This window comes from Pituophis catenifer, unplaced genomic scaffold (assembly GCF_029215685.1).
Source record: "Pituophis catenifer annectens isolate HBS135680 unplaced genomic scaffold, rPitCat1.0.hap2 SCAF_10, whole genome shotgun sequence".
Classification (NCBI taxonomy): domain Eukaryota; kingdom Metazoa; phylum Chordata; class Lepidosauria; order Squamata; family Colubridae; genus Pituophis; species Pituophis catenifer.
This window is the reverse complement of record NW_027256890.1, coordinates 25,218,763-25,243,169: the sequence shown is the minus strand read 5'-3', so window position 1 is coordinate 25,243,169 and position 24,407 is coordinate 25,218,763. Positions and strand designations below refer to the sequence as shown.

Below are 24,407 nucleotides of genomic sequence, written 5' to 3'. Positions count from 1 at the left end.
GAGAGAGGGAGAAAGAGAGAAAGGAAGGAGAAAGAAGGGAGGAAAGGAAGGAAGGAAGGAAGGAAGGAAAGATCTGTTTATTCCCCTTTGGGGTTTTTATAAACTTCTAAACTAGGGCCCCATGTTTAAGTGGCAAGTGTCCATCTGCAACTTCAGATTTCATATTTTACCTAAATTATAGCCCAAGTTTGATGCACCATAACTCGCTTGACGAACTTCTAAAGCTCTCTCTTTGCCCCGAATGGATCTTTGAAGGGCTCTTGAGGAGAGGAATTTCCCACTTCTCATTTCTTCCCCGTCTCTCTTATTTTGCCTTTCATTGCGTGTCACTCTCGAGCCAGCTTCCACCTGTTTCCCCCAGAAACAGCCTTGCCTTTCGCTCCAGCATCCCTTCCAAGGCCAAGCATCTGCGCCAGCCAACTTTTATCCACCAGCCTCTTCCTCCTGACCCATTGCCCCTTGATGCCATCCAGATCCTCCCAGGCTGAAAAATATTGATACTGTCCACCTGAAACGCCAAACCCTCGACTCCTTGGAGGGCGGGAAGAACAGAGAAAATGAGAGAGAGAGGAAAGAAAAAGAGAAAAACTCAAAAACGGTCAAGCAGCAACCCCTAAAGTTCAAAACTTGTTTCTTAAAAATGTCACACTTGAGTTGAGGACCAAGAGATGGGGTGAATCAAGAAACAGGGCCCAGTGAAATGGATGGGGTGTGTATGTGTTACGGGCCAGAGAGACACTCAGAAGGGTTGTGTGAAGCTAACACAACATCTTGATCAAAAGCCATCTCCTTTCGGATCTCTTTTGGCTTATTTCCACTCGACGGGCCTTGAGGGTTGGGTTGCCAACCATTTCATAATCAGGACAATTTTCTCTCGCTAATTCTGTGATAATTCTGATGAGTTGTTTATTTAAAAACGGAGGCTTTGCCCTCTTGGGGAAACTGGGGGGTTGGGGGTGGGGTGGTAGGTGGAAGGAGGTGGCAGGGATGGAAGGCCGAGATTAAAAAACTGGGCTAATCCAATAATCTGCCTCCGCGCCCTCCCCCCTCCCCCTTTAAACCCTTTTGCGAGATCTCCTTTCGTTAAACCTTTGCCAACTTTCACTTTTGCTGCGTGGGTCCTTTCGGAAGCAAATTAATCTCCCCGGATTTGGAGTCGGGAGAAACGGGTCACTCACCCGCCCTTTCCCCCCCGTTGCCCCAAATTTGCCCGGCAGAGTGTCAAAAATCCCCCCTTCGGTGTAATCCGCCAATCCTCTTGCTGACTCGGAGCTTGGAAAAACCCAGATTTGCACACCCAAAAGTGTATTTAGGGACGGCTGGTGTACTGACTGTGTAACGTCGGTTTGGCCCCCTTCTCGCCGTGACGAGCTCGAAGGGAAGACTGCAAAGGGCCCTGCTTGAATCTTTATAAAAATTAACGTAGATTCCCTGTTCAGATCTCGGTTATACGTCCTCGGCTCCCCGATTTAAGGCTTCATATTTTTCGAGGCGTGGGAGAAGGAACGACCGCATATCACTCAACACATATCAACACAAGGGCGCAAATTTTGCAGCCTGACACCCAACGAAGCCGTTGCTGAAAACAGATTATTGGTAGCATCCTTTGACCAAGGCTGGCCAACGGCATCTTCCCTACGTTTCACAGACTCGAGCATCTCTGCATTCATATGCCAGTCTTGCCCGGGAATGGCCGTGCCAGAGGCGCAGGAAAATTCACTGCTAGACTTGCCAGCCACGGACGGCACCCTCTGCTTATGGGCAGGTGTGAACTCACGCCTGAAAGCTGTGCCCGGCCAAACTAACTCCCTCTTCCTTCGCTGACCGTCCCTGCCTTCCCTTCTCCACGGAGGAAGAACAGGAATCAAGTCCAAGCATCTCAGCACAACCACCACACTCCCCCAAAAAAACCCTCACAATTTTTGCACGGCACCAGGGGAGGGAGAGAGTAAAGACGTCGTAAAAATACACCGCAAGAAATATCAATCTCCTCACTGCCTTTGATGTATTCAACCACCGGCAGGCCAATCCGAGATTTTTCACCCCAAATCAAAACAACCCCTCCCCAAAGAAGTATCAGATGCCAGTTTGATGCCCTCCAGAAATTCCCAGGAGCAAACATTTCTCTCCTTCTCGGTTTATTTCGATCAGCCATCCGTGCCATCTCGGTAAAAGGCAGCTGCTTGCAAGCTCATCTCCTCCTCCACCCCCCCATCGATACCACCTCCACCCTTGGCAGACCAAATGCTGCCAGCTTGGTGCCCCGAGCCTCTCTCCCGTTTGCTGCCAAAGCTGTGCCAGGGGATAAAATTGACCTTGCCTTACCTGGTCAGGAGATTAGTCCAGTTGAGAGCGGATGGACCGAGCCCTTTATTTATTTATTTTTCCTCCCCCGTTGGTAAAGTTTATGACGCCAGCCAGCTGCTTATTCCAGTGGCGAGAAGCAAATAACCAGGAGAGAAGGGAATTGGTGATGACACGGTGGGAGGGAGGGAGAGCAGGGCAGGCGAGGGAAGGAGGGAAAGCTGGGATGTGAAAAGGGGAGAGAGAGAGAGAGAGAGAGAGAGAGAGAGAGAGAGAGAGAGAGAGAGAGAGGAAGAGAGAGAGGAAGGAAGGAGGAAAACACCCCCCCCCCCCAAATGGAGAGGCAGAGATTAGGCCAGAGACATTGTTCCTGCAGCGAGAGCAGAAAGCAGCGAGACGTAGAGGTCTCGGTGCCTGTGTTTGTGTGTCTGTCTCTCTGTGTGTGTGTGTGTGGAAAGCGTGTGTGTGTCTGCATGCCACACTCCGGAAGAGAGGATGCGGTGACACACAAACGCCAGATGAGATCAAGAGCGCTGTTGGTTTGTGCTCAGCACCGCTGTTTTTAACGCCGTCGCTGCTGCTGCTGCTTCTGGCTGCTGCTGCCGCCGATGCTTCGGCGCCGGCTGGCTCGGTCCAAGCAAGACCTCCTACGCCTTCAGCATCCTCTTTTCTTCGCTTTGAAGTGCATCCTTTGGTGGCAGTGGCTGGGGGGGGGGAGGGCAGGTGCTGCTCTTCCCTCCTCTTTTTCCCCCGATGCCAGGGGGCGATTGGAAAGCCAGGATAAGGAAAAAGGGTGGGATTGCCAAAGAGTGGGAAAGCCCATTCGGACCAGGAAGGGCTCCCTTCGTCCGATTTTGAATCCCTGCAGGGCTGAATCCTTGCAGGGGCTAAACAGGGGATGGAGAGGGGGGGGGGTGGCGGCCTCGAGCCCACTTGAATACCAAAGAGGCGGGGTGAGGTCTTTCTTTTGAAGTCTGCCCACTTCCTTTGGTGCCCACCCTGAGCAAAATGAGCCTCAGATGGGCACCAAATGGCCTGCTGAGATCCAGAAGAGACCCTTAGTAGTCCAGGATTACAGGTAGTCCTCGATTTACGGCCACGACGGAGCCCAAACATTTTAATCTGGCTCCACGAGACAATGGGTTAAGTCAGGTTTTTTGCCCCATTTTTACGACTTTTCTTGCCCGCCGTTGTTAAGCGAATCCCCGCAGTTCTTAAGTTAGCCGCACGGTTGTGAAGTGAATCTGGCTTTTTCCCCTTTTGACTTGGCTGGTCAGAAGGGTCGCAAAAGGGGATCCCGTGACCCCGGGACACTGCAACCCGTCATAAATCCGAGCCGGTTGCCAAAATGTCTGCATTTTGATCACGGGGAATGCTGCGACGGTCGTAAATGTGAAAAAAACCAGTCATGGGTCATTTTTTTCCCCCAGTGCCGTGGTAACTTTGAAAGGCCACTCAAGGAACTGTTGTAAGTCGAGGATTACCTATATTAATGCACATCTATGACAAAAAAAAAAAAATTACGGGGATGTCGGTGAGAATCAAGTCTTGATTGTACCGGGGGTTTGTACCGAACATTGTACCGTCTCCGTGGTCACGTGACCGGCATGACTCAACGCCAAAGGCGCATGGAACGCTGTTCCCTTCCCACCAAAGGGGGTTCCTGTTTTTCTACTTGCATTTTTTTACATGCTTTCGAACTGCTAGGTTGGCAGAAGCTGGGACGAGTCACGGGAGCTCACCCCGTTACGCGGCAGCACTAGGGATTCAAACCGCTGAACTGCCGACCTTTCGATCGACGAGCTCAGCGTCTTAGAAAGTGGTCCCTATTTTTCTACTTCCTTGTTTACCTGCTTTCGAATGGCTAGGTTGGCAGAAGCTGGGACAAGTCACGGGAGCTCACCCCGTTACGCGGCATTCGGGATTCGAACCGCTGAACTGCCGACCTTTCGATCGACGAGCTCGGTGTCTTAGCCACTGAGCCACCGCGTCCCTTCGCACACATACCCCACCCCAAATCCTGCTCGGTAACAATAACAGCTGATACGGGGCTGCTGTTTCCATTTTAGAGGCTGGGAAAGAATGCCACCCGTAGATGACGAGAGGAGGCTGCGGCAACCCAAGCATGCTTGGCTGGGGGATTCTGGGAGTTGAAGTCCACCCATCTTAAAGTCCCCAAGGTTGAGAGACCTTGCTTGGCCTGAAGAAATTTGGAAGAGAGGTTTAAAAATCAATCCATGCCTGCCTGGTCTCTTTTTCTTTCCAGATTCTGAATTTATTTTATTTATATGTCACACTTCTTACTCACGCGTCACCCTCAAAGGGGGGCTCTGTAAATCCCTCTCTGTTCGCTTCTTCCTAAAATAACTCTGCCTTCCAAATAACTCATCTTTTTAGATTAGGTTAGGTTAGCACTGGCTCTTCGGCTTTGAAACAGAGATGAGCACTGCCCCCTAGAGTCAGGAACAACTAGCACATATGTGCAAGGGAAACCTTTACCTTTACCTGTAGGGTATTGAATGCATCCATCTGGCTGACAATCTTAACTGGGGCTTATTTTGGGAGTAGGGTTTATATTACGAGCATCCTGAAAAATCACGCTAGGACTTATTTTCGGGAAAACAGGGTAGTTCAGGACACAGATCCCCAGCTAGGAGAAGGTTACTCCAGAGGAGCACTCCTAGAGTTGGCTGTTCCATCCAATGCCTCTCTCGATCCGAGAGATCACATCTGCGTTTCTCTCTTTGCGACAGTGGAAGCGTATTTCAGTACAGGTAGTCCTCGACTTAACGACCGCAATGGGGACCAGAATTTCCATCGCTAAGCAAAGCAAAAGTTTTCAAGTGATTTCGCGTCTGATTTCACAATCCTTTTTTTGGCACAGTTGTTCGGCTATACACTGCGGTTGTTCAGTGAATCGGGCATTAAGCGAATTGGGCTTTGCCCCATTGACCCTGCTTGTCGGAAGCCGGTTGGAAAAGTCACACGTGGCAATCACATGACCCTGGGGTGCTGCAACTATCACAAATACATGGAGCTGCCAAGTGCCTGAATTTTGATTTCCTGTCCATCTGGATGCAGAATAGTAGAATAAGAATTGGAAGGGATCTTGGAGGTCTTCTAGTCCAACCCTCTGCTCAAGCAGAAGACCCTATACCATTCCAGACAAGTGGCTGTCCAGTTACTAAATCTCCAGTCTTGGAGCACCCACAACTTCTGGTGGCAAGCCGTTCCACTGATTTGTTGTGGCTCCGTTGCCTGAGCCTGGGCTATTGACAGATGCAGACTCTGAGAGTGAGGGAGAGGAGTTGGCAAGGCCTCCCTCTCCAGGACCCTCCTCTCTGGCAATGCCTCTGGAAGACACTGAAGGCCAAGAGATAGGCCCAGAGCCAAGCACGTCCCCGCAGCCACAGGTGGACAGCGACGAAGGAGATAAGTGCTGGCTGGACCCTCGGCAGAGGCACAGGGAGAAGCGTGCGCAGCAGAAGGGAAGGCGTGCCAGAGATTAGCTGAGTCACTGGACCACACCCCACAGGGTATAAATGTGGGTGTGGTGGCCGGTTCAGTTTGTGATAAGCAAAAACTAGAAATAATCCATGATCTCTGCGTTACTGGACTTCTGCCTGCCTTGTCGGACTGCATTTGGACTAATCCTTGTATTGCGGAAACTTTGCCTGCTTTATCGGAATGCTTGCAGTCTAATCTTTGTTTTGTGTGAGTAAAGTCTGAATTGGCAGCTAGCCACTGGGTTGCTGCCAGCTTTATCTTCAAAGATTTTGTCGTGTGGCTTATTAACTCCGGGCCGTCTGTGGGGGTGCGTGTGTGGGACGGGGACAGAACATGATTAATAGTTCTCACTGTCAGAAAATTTCTCCTCAATTCCAGATTGCTTCTCTCCTTGGTTAGTTTCCATCCATTGCTTCTTGTCTTGCCTTCAGGTCCTCTGACAAATAGGTCGACCCCTTCTTCTTTGGGGCAGCCCCTCAGATATTGGACCCCTGCTATCATGTCACCCCAATCCTTCTTTTAATTCAAGTAGACATTCCCAATCCCTGCAACCGTTCTTCATACGTGGAAGATAAGCGACGCATCATATGCGACGAGACCATCGGTCACTTGTTTCAGTGCCCTTGTAACTTCAAACGGTCGCTAAACGAACGGCCGTAAGTCGAGGACGGCCTGCAAACCAGGCACCCAGGCACATCAAGGTTAACACAACTAAGCCTTTGGCATGCCTGCTGGCGCTGGGTCTCTAACCGACTTGCGTTTATTCCGGAGGCGGATCTGCCCTTATCGATGTCATATCAAAAGCACAATTGCTTGTCGATAAGCCAGAAACAATCCCGTTCAATGGGACGCAAAAACCACGTCCATCAATAATTCAAAAATGGTAGGCATTGATTTTCTCCCCCTCCCTTTTTTTCCTTTTCCTTTTTTCTTTTTTTAAAAAAGAAGCCATCCAACTTTTAAAGAAACTGGCTGTCAGGAGAATAACCCTACCAATTGCCGGTGATGAAAACCGGGATTTTCGATGACTCGGGAAGCGCGAGCCTTCAGCTTAGCTCTTTGCGGAACGATGTCATGCAATGACAAGGCTGAGATGTTCCCCTTTTCTTCTTCTCTCTAAGCGGATTAAACTAATCTCGGGGGGGTTTATATATCTGAGTTATTTTATTTCTTGCTGAAACCGCACCTTGATACACTTGCAGTTGGCCACCAAATTTGGAGAATGCCGATGTTGGGCAACGCTCACGGGGTGCAAAAAACAACAACCCCAGGATGGTGAGCGGGGGTGCCCCTTGGGCCAGTGAGGTTTCCACCCATCGTTTTGCAGCTCAGGGTTGAACTGTAGGATCCTTGATGCTCTCTAGACAGCATCATCAGTGCTAGAAAGAAATGGGGTTGGAGGAGGAGGAGGAGGAGGAAGAAGAGGAGGAGGAGGAGAAGGAGGATTGTGGGTTCCTTGGTGGTCTCTGAGCTTGGTTGTTTTCTTGCCGATGTTTCATGACCAAACTAGATTCCGTGTTTCCCCGAAAATAAGACCCCTGTCATATATTTTTTTTGAACTCCCAAATAAGCGCTTGGCCTTATTTTCGGGGAGGTCATATCGTCACCGTTACCGGCTCGGCCGAACCGGGAGGAACCCACCACTGCCCAGGTGCCCTGATGATGTTACCTACTTTGGGTAAGGGAATAAATAAAGAATTTGCCAGTGCCCCCGTGCCTCAGTTGGATCTCAGATGCCTAAGGGCGTCATGCCTGCCTTTCAGCGACCCATTTGATCTGAGACCTCACGTGCTTATACAACATTCCCTTTCCGGCTATTCGTAGGTGTTGCTTTTCACCCTTCTATCTCTGATGATTTGTGAGAGCTCTCTTCCATATGCCACAGGACCTTGTTTCATCAACATGGCGACTTTAAGACATGTGGACTTCCAAGTCCCAGAATTCCCCAGCCGGCATAGGCTCCTTGTTGACTTGTAAAAGGAAATGCAATGAGACTAGTCCTCATTGTTGCAAAGCCAACCTAGATGTGGGGAGCAGCTAAGGCATTTTGGGGGGGTTGGAGGGCATTTCCACCCTGACTTTATTCAGGCCAGCAATAAACAAACTCTGGTCAACTCTCATACCTGTGTGATGGACAAGCCACCTTCTCTTGGGCTCCAGATATTTTTCAAACAGCTCTTGCTGAAATTTGGCCTGTTTTGGGACCCTGCAGCTGCTTTCTGGGCACGGAGTGATAACCTGCTTGTGGGGTGTCCTCTCCAGGAAACTCCGAGGAGCCCCGTTGCTTCCCCAAAGAATGGTGAAGCACAAACTGGGGTCTCTCTCCGACTCTCCCCAATCTGCATGCATCCCCGATAATCACGCTCCAAAAAGCCACTCGTGCTTTGCAAGGTGTGTGTATGTGTGTCGCTGTTGCATTTCCCTGGCTGAGCTTTTTTGGGGAGTGGGTGGGGGGGAGTTTAACTGAAGGATGTGCAGGTGAGCCTCCGTCTGAGCAAGCATCTGCTGAAATTGATCAGCCGTGGCAGAGCAGCGAAGGGGGGTGAGATGGGGAGAGCCGTGCGCAGGTTGCCCAGCAACTGAAAAGCATGATGCTAAAAAAGGGGAGAAGCCAGAGGGGGGCCATGACTGGTTCTGGCCCAGCCTCTGGAGCATGAATGGGGCCGTTGGGAGGGTGCACAGAGGGATGGGCAGCCCCCGCGCGAACGCAAGTGGCTAAGGCAGAATTGTCTTCTCCCTGACGGTCCCTGATCGCTGGTTTAAGAAAAGACTGGACAATATATGTCTGAAATTGGTATACCAGGTTTCCTCGAAAATAAGACTGGGTCTTATATTAATTTTCTGCTCCAAAAGACACATTAGGGCTGATTTTCTGGTTAGGTCTTATTCTGGGGAGAAAACGGTACTAAATAGGGATACAGTGGCTCAGTGGCTAAGATGCTAAGCTTGTCGTTCAAAAGGTTGGCAGTTCGGCGGTTCAAATCCCAAGTATTGTGTAATGGGGTGAGCTCTGGTTACTTGTCCCAGCTTCTGCCAACCTAGCTGTTCGAAAGCAGGTAAAAAATGCAAGTCGAAAAATAGACCACCTTTGGTGGGAAGGGAACAGCATTCCGGGCACCTTTGGCGTTGAGTCATGCCGGCCACATGACCACGGAGACGTCTCTGGACAGCACTGGGTCTTAGGCTTTGAAACGGAGATGAACATCGCCCCCTAGAGTCAGGAACGACTAACACATATGTGCGAGGGGAACCTTTACCTGTACGGTACTAAATGCTGATAATTATCTGGCTGATAATCTTAACTGGGGCTTATTTTGGGGGGTAGGGCTTATATTACGAGCATCCTGAAAAAATCATTCTAGGACTTATTTTCTGGTTGGGTCTTATTTTCGGAGAAACAGGGTAGGATCTCCTGTTTGAGCAGAGGGTTGGACTAGAAGACCTCTAAGGTCCCTTCCAACTTTGTTATTCTGTTACCTGCCAACTCAAAGCAGGCCCCAACTTCCGGGGGGGAGGGGGCAGGGCTGATGAGCCCTTCCCCACATGCAGGCAGGGCTGCCGAAGGAAAGGAGAGGAACTTGAGCAGGAGGGAAGAGTGGGAAAAAATAACTCACTAGCTTGCTAACATTCACACTCTGCCTCGACTTGCTGAGCTGGCTGCGGTAATGTGCCAGGCGTGCCGAGAGAAGACAGAGAAACGGTCGCTCCCCGAGTCTCTCTTGCCGGGATCTGTGCAACCCAACCCCATCTGTGAAAACCCCACACTAACTACGACCCATTTGCCCTAGGCCGTGTTTTGTGGTTTGGCATAGGGTGGGAACCGGTGGTGGGATTCAAATAATTGAACAACCGGTTCTCTGCCCTAATGACCGGCTGAGTGGACGTGGCCATGGTGGGCATGGCCAGGGGGCGTGACAGGCAGCATTCGGCCTCCTGCACCCCCCTGGGAGCAAAAATGGGCTGCGGGCAGGGGCGTGCCCCCCCATGCCCCGTTTTGGGCCTAGTAGGCCTCCCTGCAGCCTCCTGGGAGCAAAAACGGGGCACGTGCGGACTTCTGGAAGGGGTGGGGTGGGGAGGCCCGGGGCCAGTCAACCATTTAACAGCCGTTTCGGCCGAACTGATTGAATCCCACTGCTGGTGTGAACTGTGAACTCCTTCCCCTGGCCGCAGGATTCGCGCCAACTGTCAAAACGTTGGGATGGAGGATTTTTAGATTTAGAAAAAAAGGATTTGGGAGCTGTTCTTCCCCAAAATGGTTGCTGTCTCACTTAGCGACCACACCGTTTCACAATGGATTCCCTGGTCCTGATGGTTGTCGTAAATCGAGGCCTGCTTTGTCAATGACGCTCCCAGACTATCGTTCCTCTAACTACTTTGAAGATCGTTTCCAGCCCTTCAGAAGGTCTTGAGGTCCTCCGGGCAAGCTGACTTGAAGCATCTTCCAACGTTCCTCCTTGGTGAGGGTGAGCAATGTTGGCTTGGCGTCTCCAAACTGACCCGGAAGGGAGTCACAGCAGTTGGAAGGGACCTTGGAGGTCTTCTAGTACAACCCCACTCTCTTCTAGCACTGATGACATTATCTAGTTGGGTAATGAAACGTCTACAAGAAAGCCACCAAGCTCAGAGAGCACCAAGCAGCCCTGATTTCAGAATCACTTGCCCATCTTTTGAAAAGCAGACCTCCTCCTCTTCCTCCTCAACCTTCAATTCAATTCAATTCAATTCGAACCTTTATTGTCAGAGTACAACATGTGTACGACGAGATTGGCAGAGCCTCCCTTCCCTAAGGTTCAAGCATCCTGCTGAAAACCTGGCACAGAGAAGGAGTTGGGCATCCATCCATCCATCCCTTCCGGAAGACGATCATCCATTCAACCAACCCCAAAGCCCCCTCATCACTCTCTGCCGGCTGCCTGCAGGCTCTGGAGCCGAGGAAGAACTGACAACTTCAATTAGGTCGCCCAAGCCCATCCGAGCCTGCTTGGGGAGGCCGGCGATTAAGCCTTTGCAGGCCTGATTGACAGGAGCCTGTTTGCCTGTAGAGAGATTGGCAGGATGGGGGGTGGGATGGAGAGTGCCCCAGAGCGGCAGCAACTCCGGTGGGCTAGCGCGTTGAGAGACAGCTGGCAAACCAGCAAATCCCGCCAATTCAACAGGTCCTGTTTTCAAATTCCAGACTTCCGTTAACATTTGACGGTATTCTCCTTTAGATTCTATAAGACAACCTGACTCGTCTACTCATCGCCCACTCCTTCAGCCTTCCTGATGCGAAGGCTGGGAAACTGGTCAGCGTCTTCCTTCCTCCTGCCCCCCCCCCTTTTTTTTTTGCAATTTGGCTTCTCCTTTCTGCCTTGTCAAAATTTTGATTGCACCTTCTTCCTCCTGGGAGAGCAAGGCTCTTCTTGGGTTGTCTAATTCTTGAAAGGCGGGGAAGAGAAAAACCAGCTTTCCGTAGAGTCAAAACCAGGATCCATCCTACCGAGTTTCTTCGAAAATAAGACCTCCCCGGGTAACAAGCCCAATCGGGCTTTTGAGCGCATGCCCTAAAATAAGCCCTCCCCGAAAATAAGCCCTCCCTGAAAAATATTAAACTGCGTGTGCAGCCAGTCCCCGCCATTTCCTCTGCTTAAGGGTTAGGGAGACTGAGCTGGAAATCAGGTAAAACAGCAAGAGTTTTGCTCCACGCCCCCCAAAATAATAAGTGGTTAGAATGCAGCATTGCAGGCTGACTCTGCCCACTGCCAGGAGTTCAATCCTGACCGGCTCAAGGTTGACTCAGCCTTCCATCCTTCCCAAGTCAGTAAAATGAGGACCCAGATTATTGTGGGCAAGAGGCTGATTCTGTAAACCGCTCGGAGAGGGCTGTAAAAGCACTATGAAGTGGTACATAAATCTAAGTGCTATTCCTAAAAATAAGGCTAAGCACACTTATTTCGGGGTTCAAAAAACATAAGACAGGGTCTTATTTTCAGGGAAACATGGTAATAGCAGTCAGGTTCCCCAGCTGGTCGCTTCCTCGGGCAGGAGAAGCTGCCGTTTGAAAAAGCTTCAAGCTTCAGAATCCAGGAAGCAAAAGAAGAGGAAGATATGAAGACACCCCCCCCCCATTTGAGGTCCCACAGGATAAGGATAACCCCAACCCTGATCTAATTCCTTTTTTTCAATCCATCTTAGAGGTGCTGGAGAATCCTGTCTGGTAAAAATCCGCTCTCCAACAGCCAAACATTTTTTCCAGGGTGACCCTGCAAAGCTCTGGAGCTGAGAAGAATTAAGTTGGAGGGAACAAGTTGACCGAAGACTTATGGTTCCCCCTTGAACTAGCTTGGAATTACGATCTGAACTTTGTTTTGCGATGTTTCAGTCGGGAACGTTTCGCAGAGAAGGACAGAACGGTGAATTCGCTGCGCTAATAAATATTAGTTAATTAGTTAAAGAGCCAGTTTGGTCTAGCGGTTAAGGCACCAGAGCTAGAAAGTAAGAGACCACGAGTTCTAGTCCCATCTTAGACATGGGTGACTTTGGGCCAAACACCAGGTGACGGTGAGTTCTAGTCCCACCTTAGCCATGAAAGACAACTGGGTGACTTTGGGCCAATCACCAGGTGACGGTGAGTTCTAGTCCCACCTTATGCATGAAAGCTGGCTGGATGACTTTGGGCCAATCACCAGGTGATGGTGAGTTCTAGTCCCACCTTAGCCATGAAAGCTGGCTGGATGACTTTGGGCCAATCACCAGGTGACGGTGAGTTCTAGTCCCACCCTAGCCATGAAAGCTGGCTGGATGACTTTGGCCAATCACCAGGTGACGGTGAGTTCTAGTCCTGTCTTAGCCATGAAAGCCGGCAGCGTGATTTTGGTGCAGCCGCCAGGAAGTGGTGAATTCTAGTCCTGCCTTCTGCATGAAAGCCAGCTAGGTGACTTTGGGCCTGTGACTCTCTCTCTCTCTCTCATCCCAAACCCACCTCACAGGATTGTTGTTGTGCGGGGAAGATAGGAGGAGGAAAGAGTATTAGGTATCTTCGCCGCCTTGAGTTATTTGTAAGAGTAATGAAGGCGGGATGCAAATAAGCAAATGAAAAAACAAACAAAGAGAGAAATGTGCAGTGATCCAAAACCAGATTTTTAAGAGCTTCGTTCCTAAACTCTGTCTATAACACACACCCTTAATTCTTTCCCCTTCTAGAAAATGTTTGTTTTTCAGCTGATTCTCCTCGAAAACCAAAAGCCCAAACCGATTTTTTGCCCACCACCCCTGTCTATTCAGCGGCACTTTTGTTAAGTCGCCCGGCGCAAAAAAATTTCCTCGGCGAACGGAATGTAACTTTTATGGTCTGGCGTGAAATCGATAGGCAATTCACATATTGATTTTATGAGTGTAGTTTTATTTTATTCCTCCCTCCCCTTCCCTCCCTCCGTCCGCCCCACACACCGGATTACAAGCTGCTTGGGGGCCCGTACGGGGAAATGCAATATCTACATATTTTAAAAATAAAACAATACGGATAACGCTGTAGCTTTCAGCCATGTCAGAGATTCCTCTCCCTATTGATATTCCTGCTGAGGAGAGTTGCAGGTTTGCGGTACAGAGAGTCCTCGGCCTTACAACCTACATTTATAGTGACCGTTTGAAGTTACGGCGGCACTGGAAAAAAGCGACTTGTGACCGTTTTTCACACTTACGACCATTGCAGCGTTCCCCGCGGTCACCTGATCAAAACTCTTGGCAACTGACAAGTATTTATGACAGTTGACAATCTTAACACCCTGATCGCTTCTGGTTGGGGAATTTACCATGTTTCCCCCAAAAGAAGATCTTATATTAATTTTTGCTCCAAAAGACTCATTAGGGCTTATTTCCCAATTAGATCTTATTTTGGGGGAAATACGATACTAAAAGCATCCATCTGGCTGACAATCTTAACTGGGGCTTATTTTTGGGGTAGGGCTTATATTACGAGTATCTTGAAAAATCACGCTAGGACTTATTTTTCCGGTTGGGTCTTATTTTCGGGAAAACAGGGTAGACTAGAATTGAACTGAAAGGGACTTTGGAGGTCTTCTAGTCCACCCCCTGCTCGAGCAGGGAAAGTGAACTCGTGCGCAGGAGCACCGAAGACCAGGTGGCTACTCGAGGCTAGAAGGCTGTAGGATTTGGAGTGGGGAGGGGGAGGCAAAGCTAGCAGCCCGTTCCCAAGCGCCTTTTCAACGAGGATCCTCCAGAGTGAAAAAGGGGGAGGCAGACCGTCAGTGGGAGCAGTCCTTACTCCTGATAGCAGGACCTCCAGGGAGAATGCGGGACCTTCGGTTTCCTGGATAAAAGCCTCACATCACTCCATCGTTGAGTAACGGTGCATGGGTCACCTGCAGGGCAAAGCTTCAATGTAGACCCCCTCTTCAGGTCTTTTTAAAAGGTATTTTAAAAGTTTAAAGGTACAGTCATATCCATCCATCCTACATCTTAATCCATCCTTCCATCCCTCTAGGTATCCGGACGGACGGACGGACAGATGGATGGATGGATGGATGGATGGATGGATAGATAGATAGAGATATAGGATACCTTTATATATCTGTATCTATATATCTATCAATCTCTGTCTATCTGTCTATCCACCCATCCATCCAACATCTTAATCCATCCTTCCATCCCTCTAGCTAGCCAGATAGATAGATAGAGATATAGGATATGTTTCTTTGTCTATCTATCTATCTGTCTGTCTATCTATCCATCCATCCATCCATCCAACCAACCAACATCTTCATCCATCCATCCTTCCATCTCTCTAGCTAGCCAGATGGATGGATGGATGGATGGATGGATGGATAGATAGAAATATAGGATATGTTTCTCTGTCTGTCTATCTGGTCTGTCTATCTATCCATCCATCCATCCATCCATCCATCCATCCATCCATCATCTTAATCCATCCTTCCATCCCTCTAGCTAGCCAGATAGATGGATGGATGGATAGATAGAGATATAGGATATGTTTATATATCTGTATCTATATATCTATCACTGTCTGTCCATCCATCCATCCATCCATCCAACCAGCCAACCAACATCTTAATCCATCCTTTCATCCCTCTAGCTATCTAGATAGATAGATAGATGGATGGATGGATAGATAGCTTTATCTCTCTCTCTCTCTCTCTCTCTCTCTCTCTCTCTCTCTCTCTCTCTCTCTCTCTCTCTCTCTCTCTAAGCCATCCTCTCCTGCTGCCCTGCAAACTTAATGCCAGTCCTCCCTGTCTGCAGCCTGGCTGAGCCAGAGCCTCTCCCCACCCCCCCCCATCTCTCCCCAGTCTCTGGTGGGTCGGCCAGTTCTCTCCCTCCCACGCCTGCCCCTTTCAGCCGAACTCCCTTCTCCACTCAGTTCAGCCTCTGGGAGCAGCTGGCTGATTTCCCAGGGTGCCTGGGACCCATTCCACGGTGGGTGTTTCCGAGGTGAGCGCATCCTTACCCGCTTGCTCCTGTTGCCAAGGCAACCTCCTGAAACAGGTGCAAAGCACTAGGGCACGGATGGGCGTGGGGAGGCTGCGCTTGCCAGCTTGTGGCGGGGTGGGGTGAGGTGGGGGGGAAAGCTGAGTGGGAAACGGGTGCCACTCTTGAAAGCTGCACCAAGAGGCATGGATGTGCTTGCACCAACCTGGGGGAGCAAATGGCCATATTCTCACAACATTGATAGCATGATAGCAGCAAGATACATCTTAGTGCAGGGGTCTTCAAACTGGGAGGGGGGGGATGATTTTGAGACTTGTGGACTTCAACTCCCAGAATTCCCCAGCCAGCAACTGCAGTGGTTCTTTGAACAACTGTGGCAAAAAACTTGCGACTCACTTACAATAGCACCAGGGGTGGGGTTCAGAAGTTTTAGCAACTGGTTCTCTACCCGGTTGCTGGATGGGCGTGGCCATGGTGGGCGTGGCCTACTCGGCCTCCTGCACCACGGGTGGGCGTTTTCACCCTCCCAGAGCCTCCGCACAGGCCCTGCACTTACCTGGCATCCAAAACGGGCTGCATGGAGACTCCTGGGAGGGGCAGGGCAGGGTGGGCGGGGTCAGCCAGTCCTTGCAACTACCGGATTGGCGGACCAGATTCAAATTAACATCCGGTTTTCCCGAACCGGCTGAATCCCCCCCCGGAATAGCACTTTCGATTACAATAGAAATCCTAGTCCCAAATGCGATCCTGAATCAAGCACACCCTGCAGATCGGACGTACCGTTTCAGTTAACTTGGGATCCCTCCAGATCCAGCTTTCCAAAAGAAATAAAGAGTTTATTTGAGGGATGAAATGCTCCCGGTTCGGACCGGATCACCTGATCATCCGGTAGGTGGTTCGGAGAACCGGTAGCAAAAATCCCTGCGCCCCCCCCCCATGCCCAGCTGAGCCACGCAATCATCAGAGGCTTTTTTTTTTTTACTTTTAAAAGCATTTTTTCTACAACCTCTTCGGCTGAAAAAAGGCTTTTAAAAGTTTTTTTAAAAAAGCCTCTGATGATCGCGCGGCTCAGCTGGGATCGTCAGAGCTTTTTAAAAGCATTTTTTCTACAACCTCTTTGGCCAAAGAGGTTGTAGAAAAAACAAAAGCCTTTAAAAGCCTCTGACGATCCCAGCTGAGTTGCCTGATCGTCAGAGGCTTTTAAAAGCATTTTTTTTTTACAACCTCTTCGGCCGAAAAGGTTGTAGAAAAAATGCTTTTAAAAGAAAACAAAAGCCTCTGACGATCAGGCAACTCAGCTGGGATCGTCAGAGGCTTTTAAAAGCATTTTTATTACAACCAGAAGAGGTTGTAAAAAAAAAATGCTTTTAAAAGTAAATAAAAAAAGTTGGCCACGCCCATGCAGTCACATTACCCTCCCACACACACACACCAAGCCACGCCCACAGAACCGGTAGTAACAAATTTTACATTTCACCACTGGTTTATTTAATAACTAGCCTTCCATCCCAAGCAATGAAAAAAACAACAACCAGATAGCAAGTCGAATGCAGAAAAACAAAGTGGGGGAGGGGAAATCCCCATAAATGAAACCCCAGAATAACAGTGCAGTTGGGCACGTAGATTTCTGCTCAGAATTAAATCCCTCGGTGTTAATTGGACAATATCGACCCAGGTTGCTGTGCTGGCGGTTTCTAAAAATGTAGCTGGGCTAATCTTTTGCAGGAAAACAGCAAAGGGTTCTTTTGAGCGGCTAAAGAGCATTTCACAAAAATTTGCGTGATAATCAGGATTTTTATTTTTTCCAAGAGGCTGCAAGTTCCTTCTGCAATTTTATATTCTTCCCTTTCCTCCCCCCCTTAAGTTAACATTAGTCAGGTAGTTCCTTAATTTACCATGGTTCGTTTAATGACCGTTCAAAGTTACAACGGAGCAAAAAAAAAAAGGTGACTCTCGGGGCAGATGTTAAATTAGTCACAGGGTTGTTAAGTGAATTTGAAACTCTAAGCTGCTCGGAGCCATCTTGGCATCAGCAAGGTCTAAATTGAATGAAATTAAAAAATACCGTATTTTTCAGAGTATAAGACACTCTGCACCTACCTTTTTTGGGGAGGAAAACAAGAAAAAATAAATCTGCCTTTGCCTCCCAGCAGTTTGCCTCCTTGCAGCAAACAGCAAGTTTCAGTTTCATTTTCATCACAGCCTGATTAGCACAAGAAAAAAAAAATCTGCCGCTGCCTCCCAGCAGTTTGCCTCCTTGCAGCAAACAGCAAACAGCCTGTTTCAGTTTCATTTTCAGCACAGCCTGATTAGCACAAGAAAAAAAATATCTGCCGCTGCCTCCCAGCAATTTGCCTCCTTGCAGCAAACAGCCCGTTTCAGCTTCAGCTTCAGCACAGCCTGATTAGCACAAGCAGCCAATTGTCGGTTGGATCAACCTCCTGAAGATCAGCTGTTTCAGGCTGCAGGGATTGCCATAGCCTATTGCCGCCTCCGTGTGCCCCATTTTCCGGGGGGGGGAGCAGCAGGTGGGCGGGGCTACATTTGGTGTATAAGATGCACCCAAATTTTCACCCTCTTTTAGGGGGGAAAAAGCGTGTCTTATACTCCGAAAAATATATATTAGCTATATCAGTCCATTTGGATTTATGGATCTGGGCTATTCCTGGTCCTGAATGGGACTCGGGATAAACCAGGGATCTTCAACCTTAAACACTCAAAGAGCCATTTGGACCCGTTTCCCACAGAAAAGAAAACACCGGGAGCCACAAAAACCCTTCCCTTGCCTGACTATTTCCTGAGCGGCCACAAAACTAGCATAGGTAGTTGAATTAAACGTTCTATTTTCTTCTGAAACTTTTCTTTTCTTGGATTTATCCATGGTTGGCCTACCGGGGGTTGAAAAGCTCAATAAATCACATGCCGGCGCATTGGTAGTTATGACACCTATTTTGAGTGACAGGGAGCTGCAGCAGAGGGGTGAAAGAGCCACATGCGGCTCCAGAGCCACAGGTTGCTGACCCCTGGGATAAACTAACATCCCAATTCCTGGATGCTCCTTTCAGGTTCAACAAGATTGAGGGTCCCATCAGGGACAGGTTGTAGAGACTGAAGATGGCAAAATTGTGCAACAACTCTTGAACATGTGAATCAACCGAAATAGCTCCTAACCAGACAGCAATTTAACAACAACTTTTTTTCTCTCTGTTTTCCTTTTAGCTAACAGTTCCCTGCTGGGAGGCGGCGGCGGTAAGTTTTCTAATTGATAGCTTTTTTTTTTTCCTCCATGGCTTTGCAATTAATATGTCAGCTGATTGGGAAAGGAAGGGAAGGGAAGGGAAGAAAAATAGGATCCGGGCGCACGGCTGGTGGCTGGCCCAGCAGATGTTTGGGGTGTAAGGAAGGCCCAGTTGGATTGGATCTACATCTTGCCCCAGCCGTGACAAAACAGATGTTCCCCGCCAGCTGACCTGATCCCCGTGGCCATCCAGAATTTGTGGGACTACACAACCCATCCTCTTTGATTACTGGCCGTGATGGGAACTAGAGTCCAATTCCTTCCAGAGGACTGTTGCATCTTTATTTTACTTTACTTTATTTCACTTCCACGTTCACCTTGGCTTTCACTTTCGCTTTTACCTCACTTCACTTCCACTTTCGCTTTCACGTTCTTTCACTCAACATAGCTTTCGCTTTCACCCTTCGCTTCTGCCTTCGCTTCCGCCTTCGCTTGCACTTTCACTTCACTTCACTTCCACCTTTGTTCACTTTCACTTACGTCACTTTCACCTAACTTCCCTTTCCTCTTCCCTTTCCCTTTCACTTCCCTTCCACCTTCAGCTTCTCCTTCGCCTCCGCCTCCGCCCTCAGTTTCACTTTCACCTTTTACTTCCACTTCTGCTTTATTTTGCTTTCACTTTCGCTTTAGTCCCTTCCCTTCTTTGCTTCGTTCTATTTTATTTATTTCGTTTCTTAAATCAAATGTAGATAGCGTCCAGGGGTGGGATTGAAAAATTTTAGCAATCGGTTCTCTTCCCGGTTGCTGGGTGGGGGTGGCTTACTCGGCCTCCTGCACCACTGTGGGGAGGGGGCATTTTTGCCCTCCCCAGGCTCCGGAGGCTTTTCTCAAGCCTCCAGGAGGGTGAAAATGGTCTCCCTTGAGCTCTGGAGGCCTTCCGGAGGCTGGAAACGGGCCCGTTTTTCGCCCTCCCAGAGCCTCTGTGTGGGCCCTGCACTTACCTCGCATCCAAAATGGGCCGCATGGAGATTCCTGGGAGGGGCGGGGTGGGGTGGGCGGAGCCAGCCAGTCCTTGCAACTACTGGTTTGGTGAACCAGATGTAAAATTAGCATCTGTCAAATTCCGAACCGGCTGAATCCCACCTCTGAAAGCATTCCTCTTGCTGCTAAGTGACTCTTTCTCTCCGACCTGTGGTTTTTTTCTGTGTCTGCTACTTAAGAACTCATATTAACTTTGTCCCCATGTAAATAGCCGTTGGAAAGCCAGTCCTGCATTTATTTCTCATTTTGGGGGGATGTGGTGGGGAAAATCTTTTTATTATTATTATTCAAAGTCATCTGCCATGAAACTCGGCCTCTCTTCAATGCTGTGCCATGAAAATAATGTGTTTGGAACTGTGCATGTTGTGGGAATGTGTTCTTCTTGCATGTTATGTGAACATGTGTTTATGTAAACATAAAAACCTCCATCGCTGGAGGATTTTAAGAGGTGATTGAACAGCCATTTGTTCGAAATGGTGTCGGGGGTTGGACTAGAAGACCTCTAAGGTCCCTTCCACCTCTATTATTCCCTGTCGTTTCTAGACCGCTTTTAAGAATTATGGATTTTTTTTTTCCCAAATTCAGCCGGTGGCGGATTCTTCCATAAAGCACTGCTTGGGGAAAATCTGCATTTTAGCATTTGATGTGAACCGTATCGCTGTTTGCTCTGGTTATTTTCCTGGGATGCAGCCTTAGGAGGCCTCTTGTTAGCACATTTCTACTCTGCTTCTTAGGGCGAGAGAAAAATTCTGAGTGAAAATTTCTCCGGGCTGTCCCAGAAATCCCCAAAAATGCTTGTGATAGCAGTTCATTTACATAATCGATTGAGCGAGGCCATTAAAAAAATGAAATTGGTCGATCAGCCAGATGTTTGGCAGAATAGAAAACAAACTTTGGCGTATATTAAAAGAAAAAAAAGAAGAAAAGAAATTTATAAAGAAATGACTTCCCCTTTCTTCTCAACAAGTATAAATAATTTTAGTACCGGTAATTTATCACTTTCTCTTAAAATACAACATTTTCTTTTTCCCATATCTCATCTCTTATCTATAAACACATCTTTAAAGCCTCGTTATTCAATCCCGATCAGCAAAAATCCATTCGGGATTACCAGAGATAACAACATAATGGTTTTAACCTTGATCAAATAAGCCACCTTTACATTCCTTCCTTTTACAATCATGATCTTAAGTCCCTCCAAATAATGTCCTGGAATTTGATTTCTTTTTTTCCTTCTTTCTTTGTCCCTTCTCAAAAAATCCTTCAAAGCTTTAGAATTCTCTTTTGCAAATCCAATACAGGGAAGTTATCCAAGTCACTCTTTTGATTTTTTAAAAAAATGTATATCCCTTTTAATTATTAAGACACTCGTGGTTACCTTTGTATGTCCAGTGCAGTACCTTCAGAATAGAGAGGCTTCTTTTTATTTGATTTTCAAATCAGGGTTTTGTCCTGACCCACTTCCTCCTAAGCTCCTCAGTGTCATCACCTGCTTCAAGGACCCACCCCTGAATTGAATACTTCCCGCTCCTCCAATTGTTCTTACCACAAATTTAAGGCCCCACTGCACATTGTGGGCATTGTCTACAAAGCAAGGATTTTCATAGGTTTTCAGCTTCCTATGGATTCTCTGTTCTCCACACAAACAGCAAGTTGCATCTGGTTCCTGATTCCCACGTACCATTCTGTAATGGTATGTGGGAAGACCTTGGGAGGCCTGCGAAGAGAAGGGAACAGTTAGATAAGAGACAGCTGAGCCCTGAGCTAAATACTGGTAAATCCTTGGCTCACATCCATTTGTTTAGAGCAGGGGTCTGCAACCTTAAACACTCAAAGAGCCATTTGGACCTGTTTCCCACAGAAAAGAAAACACCGGGAGCCACAAAAACCCTTCCTGTGCCTGACTTATTTCTTCAGCGGCCACAAAACTAGCATATGTAGTTGAATTAAACGTTCTGTTTTCTTCTGAAACTTTTCTTTTCTTGGATTTATTCATGGTTGGCCTACCGGAGGTCGAAAAGCTCAATAAATCACATGCCGGTGCATTGGCAGTTGTGACACATATTTTGAGTGACAGGGAGCTGCAGCAGAGGGGTGAAAGAGCCACATACGGCTCCAGAGCCGCAGGTTGCTGACCCCTGGTTTAAAGTTTCAAGGGCACTGAAAAAAGGGACTTTGTAACCATTTTTAACCCTTAGAACTGTTGCAGCTTCCCCCTGGTCACATGATCAAAATTAAGAGACGCTTGGCAACCGACTCACATTTATGACGGTTGCAGTGTCACGCAATTCCCCCTTTTTGACAAGCGAAGTCAACGGGGATTCATTTAACAGCTCTGTTCTTAATTTAACAACGGCGGTGATTCGCTTCACAAATGTGGTGTGGAAGGTCGTAAAATGAGGCAAAACGTCACCACTCCCTCACCCAGCAACGGAAATTTGGGGCTCAATCGTGGTCGTAAGTCGAGGACTACCTATAACGGGCAAGGCAAGAGGCTCACAATGGACCTTCCTCTAATTTTCTCAGCTTGTTAAAAATTGACAGTGGGAAAATGGTACTTTCAGACCAGCCAGATTCTGTCGAGGTAGCTTTACAATAAACACAGAATTAAGTTTATCCAGTTGTGATTTCTGTCCGGTTTCTCCCGCGAGGCTGACACATTTTGGGAGGACCAAAGACTCCCGAGATTTAGCTGTCATCATCCCCGTCTCCTGCCTAGTATTAAAGCTTTCTGTGCCTCATGAGATATTCTCCTTCAGGTTTTTCAAGCTGCCCCCAAGTCCAACACGCTCAAGCTGAACGTTCCTCTTGCACGCCGTCCTCAACAACCGACGTGTCGGATTTCTGCACCTTTTCGGTCCGGGTTTTATTTATTTGTGCCCTAAATTTGTTTACTGCCCCTTCCACAAGATTAGGAGGCATCAGGAAACATCCAAATTGAAAGCGTCCCCAAATAAAAGCCAGCATTCTTTGCTGTTCACCAAAAATAAAAATTAAGTAGAACAAAAAATAAACCAAGAATATATATATTCAAGGAATATATCTCATCATTCATATATATTCACGACAAACCATTTTATACCAAATTTATATATATAAATGTATGTACCAGTATGTGTGTGTGTGTGTGTGTGCGTGTGTGTTCTTTCTTTCTTTCTTTCTTTCTTTCTTTCTATCTATCTATCTATCTATCTATCTATCTATCTATCTATCTATCATCAATCTATCATCCATCTGTCCATCCGTCTATCTATCTATCTATCTATCTATCTATCTATCTATCATCAATCTATAATGTATATCATCTATCATCCATTCATTCATCCATCCCCCCCCCTCTCTATTTCAAGGAATATATCTCCTCATCAGGTGTTCCCATCTTTTTATTCAGCAATGAAATTCAGCCATTTCTGCAATGGTGGTTGAACAAGGGATACATGCTGGCTTGTGACAGAGAGGAGAATCTTGGCCTTTTTTTAAGCAAACCGACTTTTAACCAGCTTTCTCTCTTGGTCCTTCTCCAAATTTTTCAGCGCCCAGGAAATGTGGATGTAAAAAAAAAAATGGTTATTTTTAGGATAAGAAGCACACACACACACAAAAAGTATGTGAGCTGAGAGGAGAAAAAAAAATATATTTTAAACGACGCTAGCTTTCCTATAATTTTTTCTTCTTCTTTTAATCTACGGCTTAGTTCTTAAATGCCACGGAATGGATTTATAAATAAGCATATTTGAAGCTAACCTGGGCTAGAAAGAGATTAAGTCTCCCACCCCTCTATGGGGGGGAGGGAGAAATCCCCCCGCCCCATCCCCGCCTGCCCTCATTTTCAAGAAAGTTTACTAGAAAAGATCAGCTGAGAACAGTTACTCCTACAGAGCAGCACTGGGCAGCCTCTTCCGATAGCCAATGATTATGCAAGCAGCAGTCACAGGCTAGTACAGTAATGGCTAACCTTTTTGCCGTCGCGTGCCAAAAGCAGGGGAGGGGTCATGCGCATGCGTGCCCACACCCATAATTCAATGCCCCCTCCTGCACATGCATGCGCGACCCCCCCCCACTCTCTCTGCTTTTAGCATGCAATGGCAAAAAGGTTACCGGTGGGCCCGGTAGGCTTTCTTGGAGCCTGGGGAGGGCAAAAACAGCCTCCCCTACTCCCCCAGAGGCCCATTTCCTGACTTCCGGTGGGCCCAGAAGGCCCAAAAATCAGCTGGCTGAGCTAGTGCAACGCTCATGTGTCCACAGATATGGCTCCGCATGTCACAGGCGGCAATAGTGTGCCATAGGTTCACCATAGGTTCAGAACATCATCAGTGCTAGAAGGGAAAGGGCTTTGCAGGGAGGAGGGGGAGGAGGACTGGGGGGTCCTTGCAGTGGTGGGTTCCTCCCGGTTCGGCCCGGTTCTGCTGAGCCAGTAGCGGTTGACGATATGACGTCACCGAACCGGTTCTCTTTGTTTGGGAGCTGGGCCCTCCCGCCCCCCTCCCCATATTATTCTTACCTTTTATTTGGCCCCGCCCCCAATCTATTCGCTGCCTCCCGAGTCCCAGCTAACCGGCTAGAAGGAAAAAAACTGTTTAAACTCTTGCCCCGAGGCTTCAAAGGGCCGCCCTACAGCTGATCAGTGTTAAAAGGCAGTGTGGTGGTAGACCGGGACGCTCGAAAAACGAATGGGTAGACCGGTATGGCTCTGCAAGCAGTTAAAAGCCTGGTAGACCCAGTACCTCTGCTAAATCCTAAAGAATCGTCACATGACCATCAAGCCACGCCCACAAAGTAAGCCACGCCCACAGAACCGGTAGTAAAAAAAAAATTAGAACCCCGACCCCTGGGTCCTTGGTGCTCTTTGAGCTCGGCGCTTCTCTTGCAAACC

At 48.2% G+C, this 24,407-nt stretch overlaps 1 protein-coding gene across 3 annotated transcripts in view; it reads left to right on the top strand.

Annotated features, from left to right (window-relative positions):
• MACROD1 (mono-ADP ribosylhydrolase 1) overlaps nucleotides 1–24,407 on the top strand; it is a 251,221-nt gene that overhangs the window by 153,503 nt on the left and 73,311 nt on the right. For 2 of the 3 annotated variants that reach the window (XM_070950323.1, XM_070950324.1), the window contains exon 4: nucleotides 18,475–18,504. The exons of the other annotated variant lie outside the window; for it this stretch is intronic. In XM_070950323.1, coding sequence (XP_070806424.1) covers nucleotides 18,475–18,504 — 30 coding nt within the window. The remainder of the gene's footprint in view (nucleotides 1–18,474; nucleotides 18,505–24,407) is intronic. 3 annotated transcript variants of the gene reach the window in all.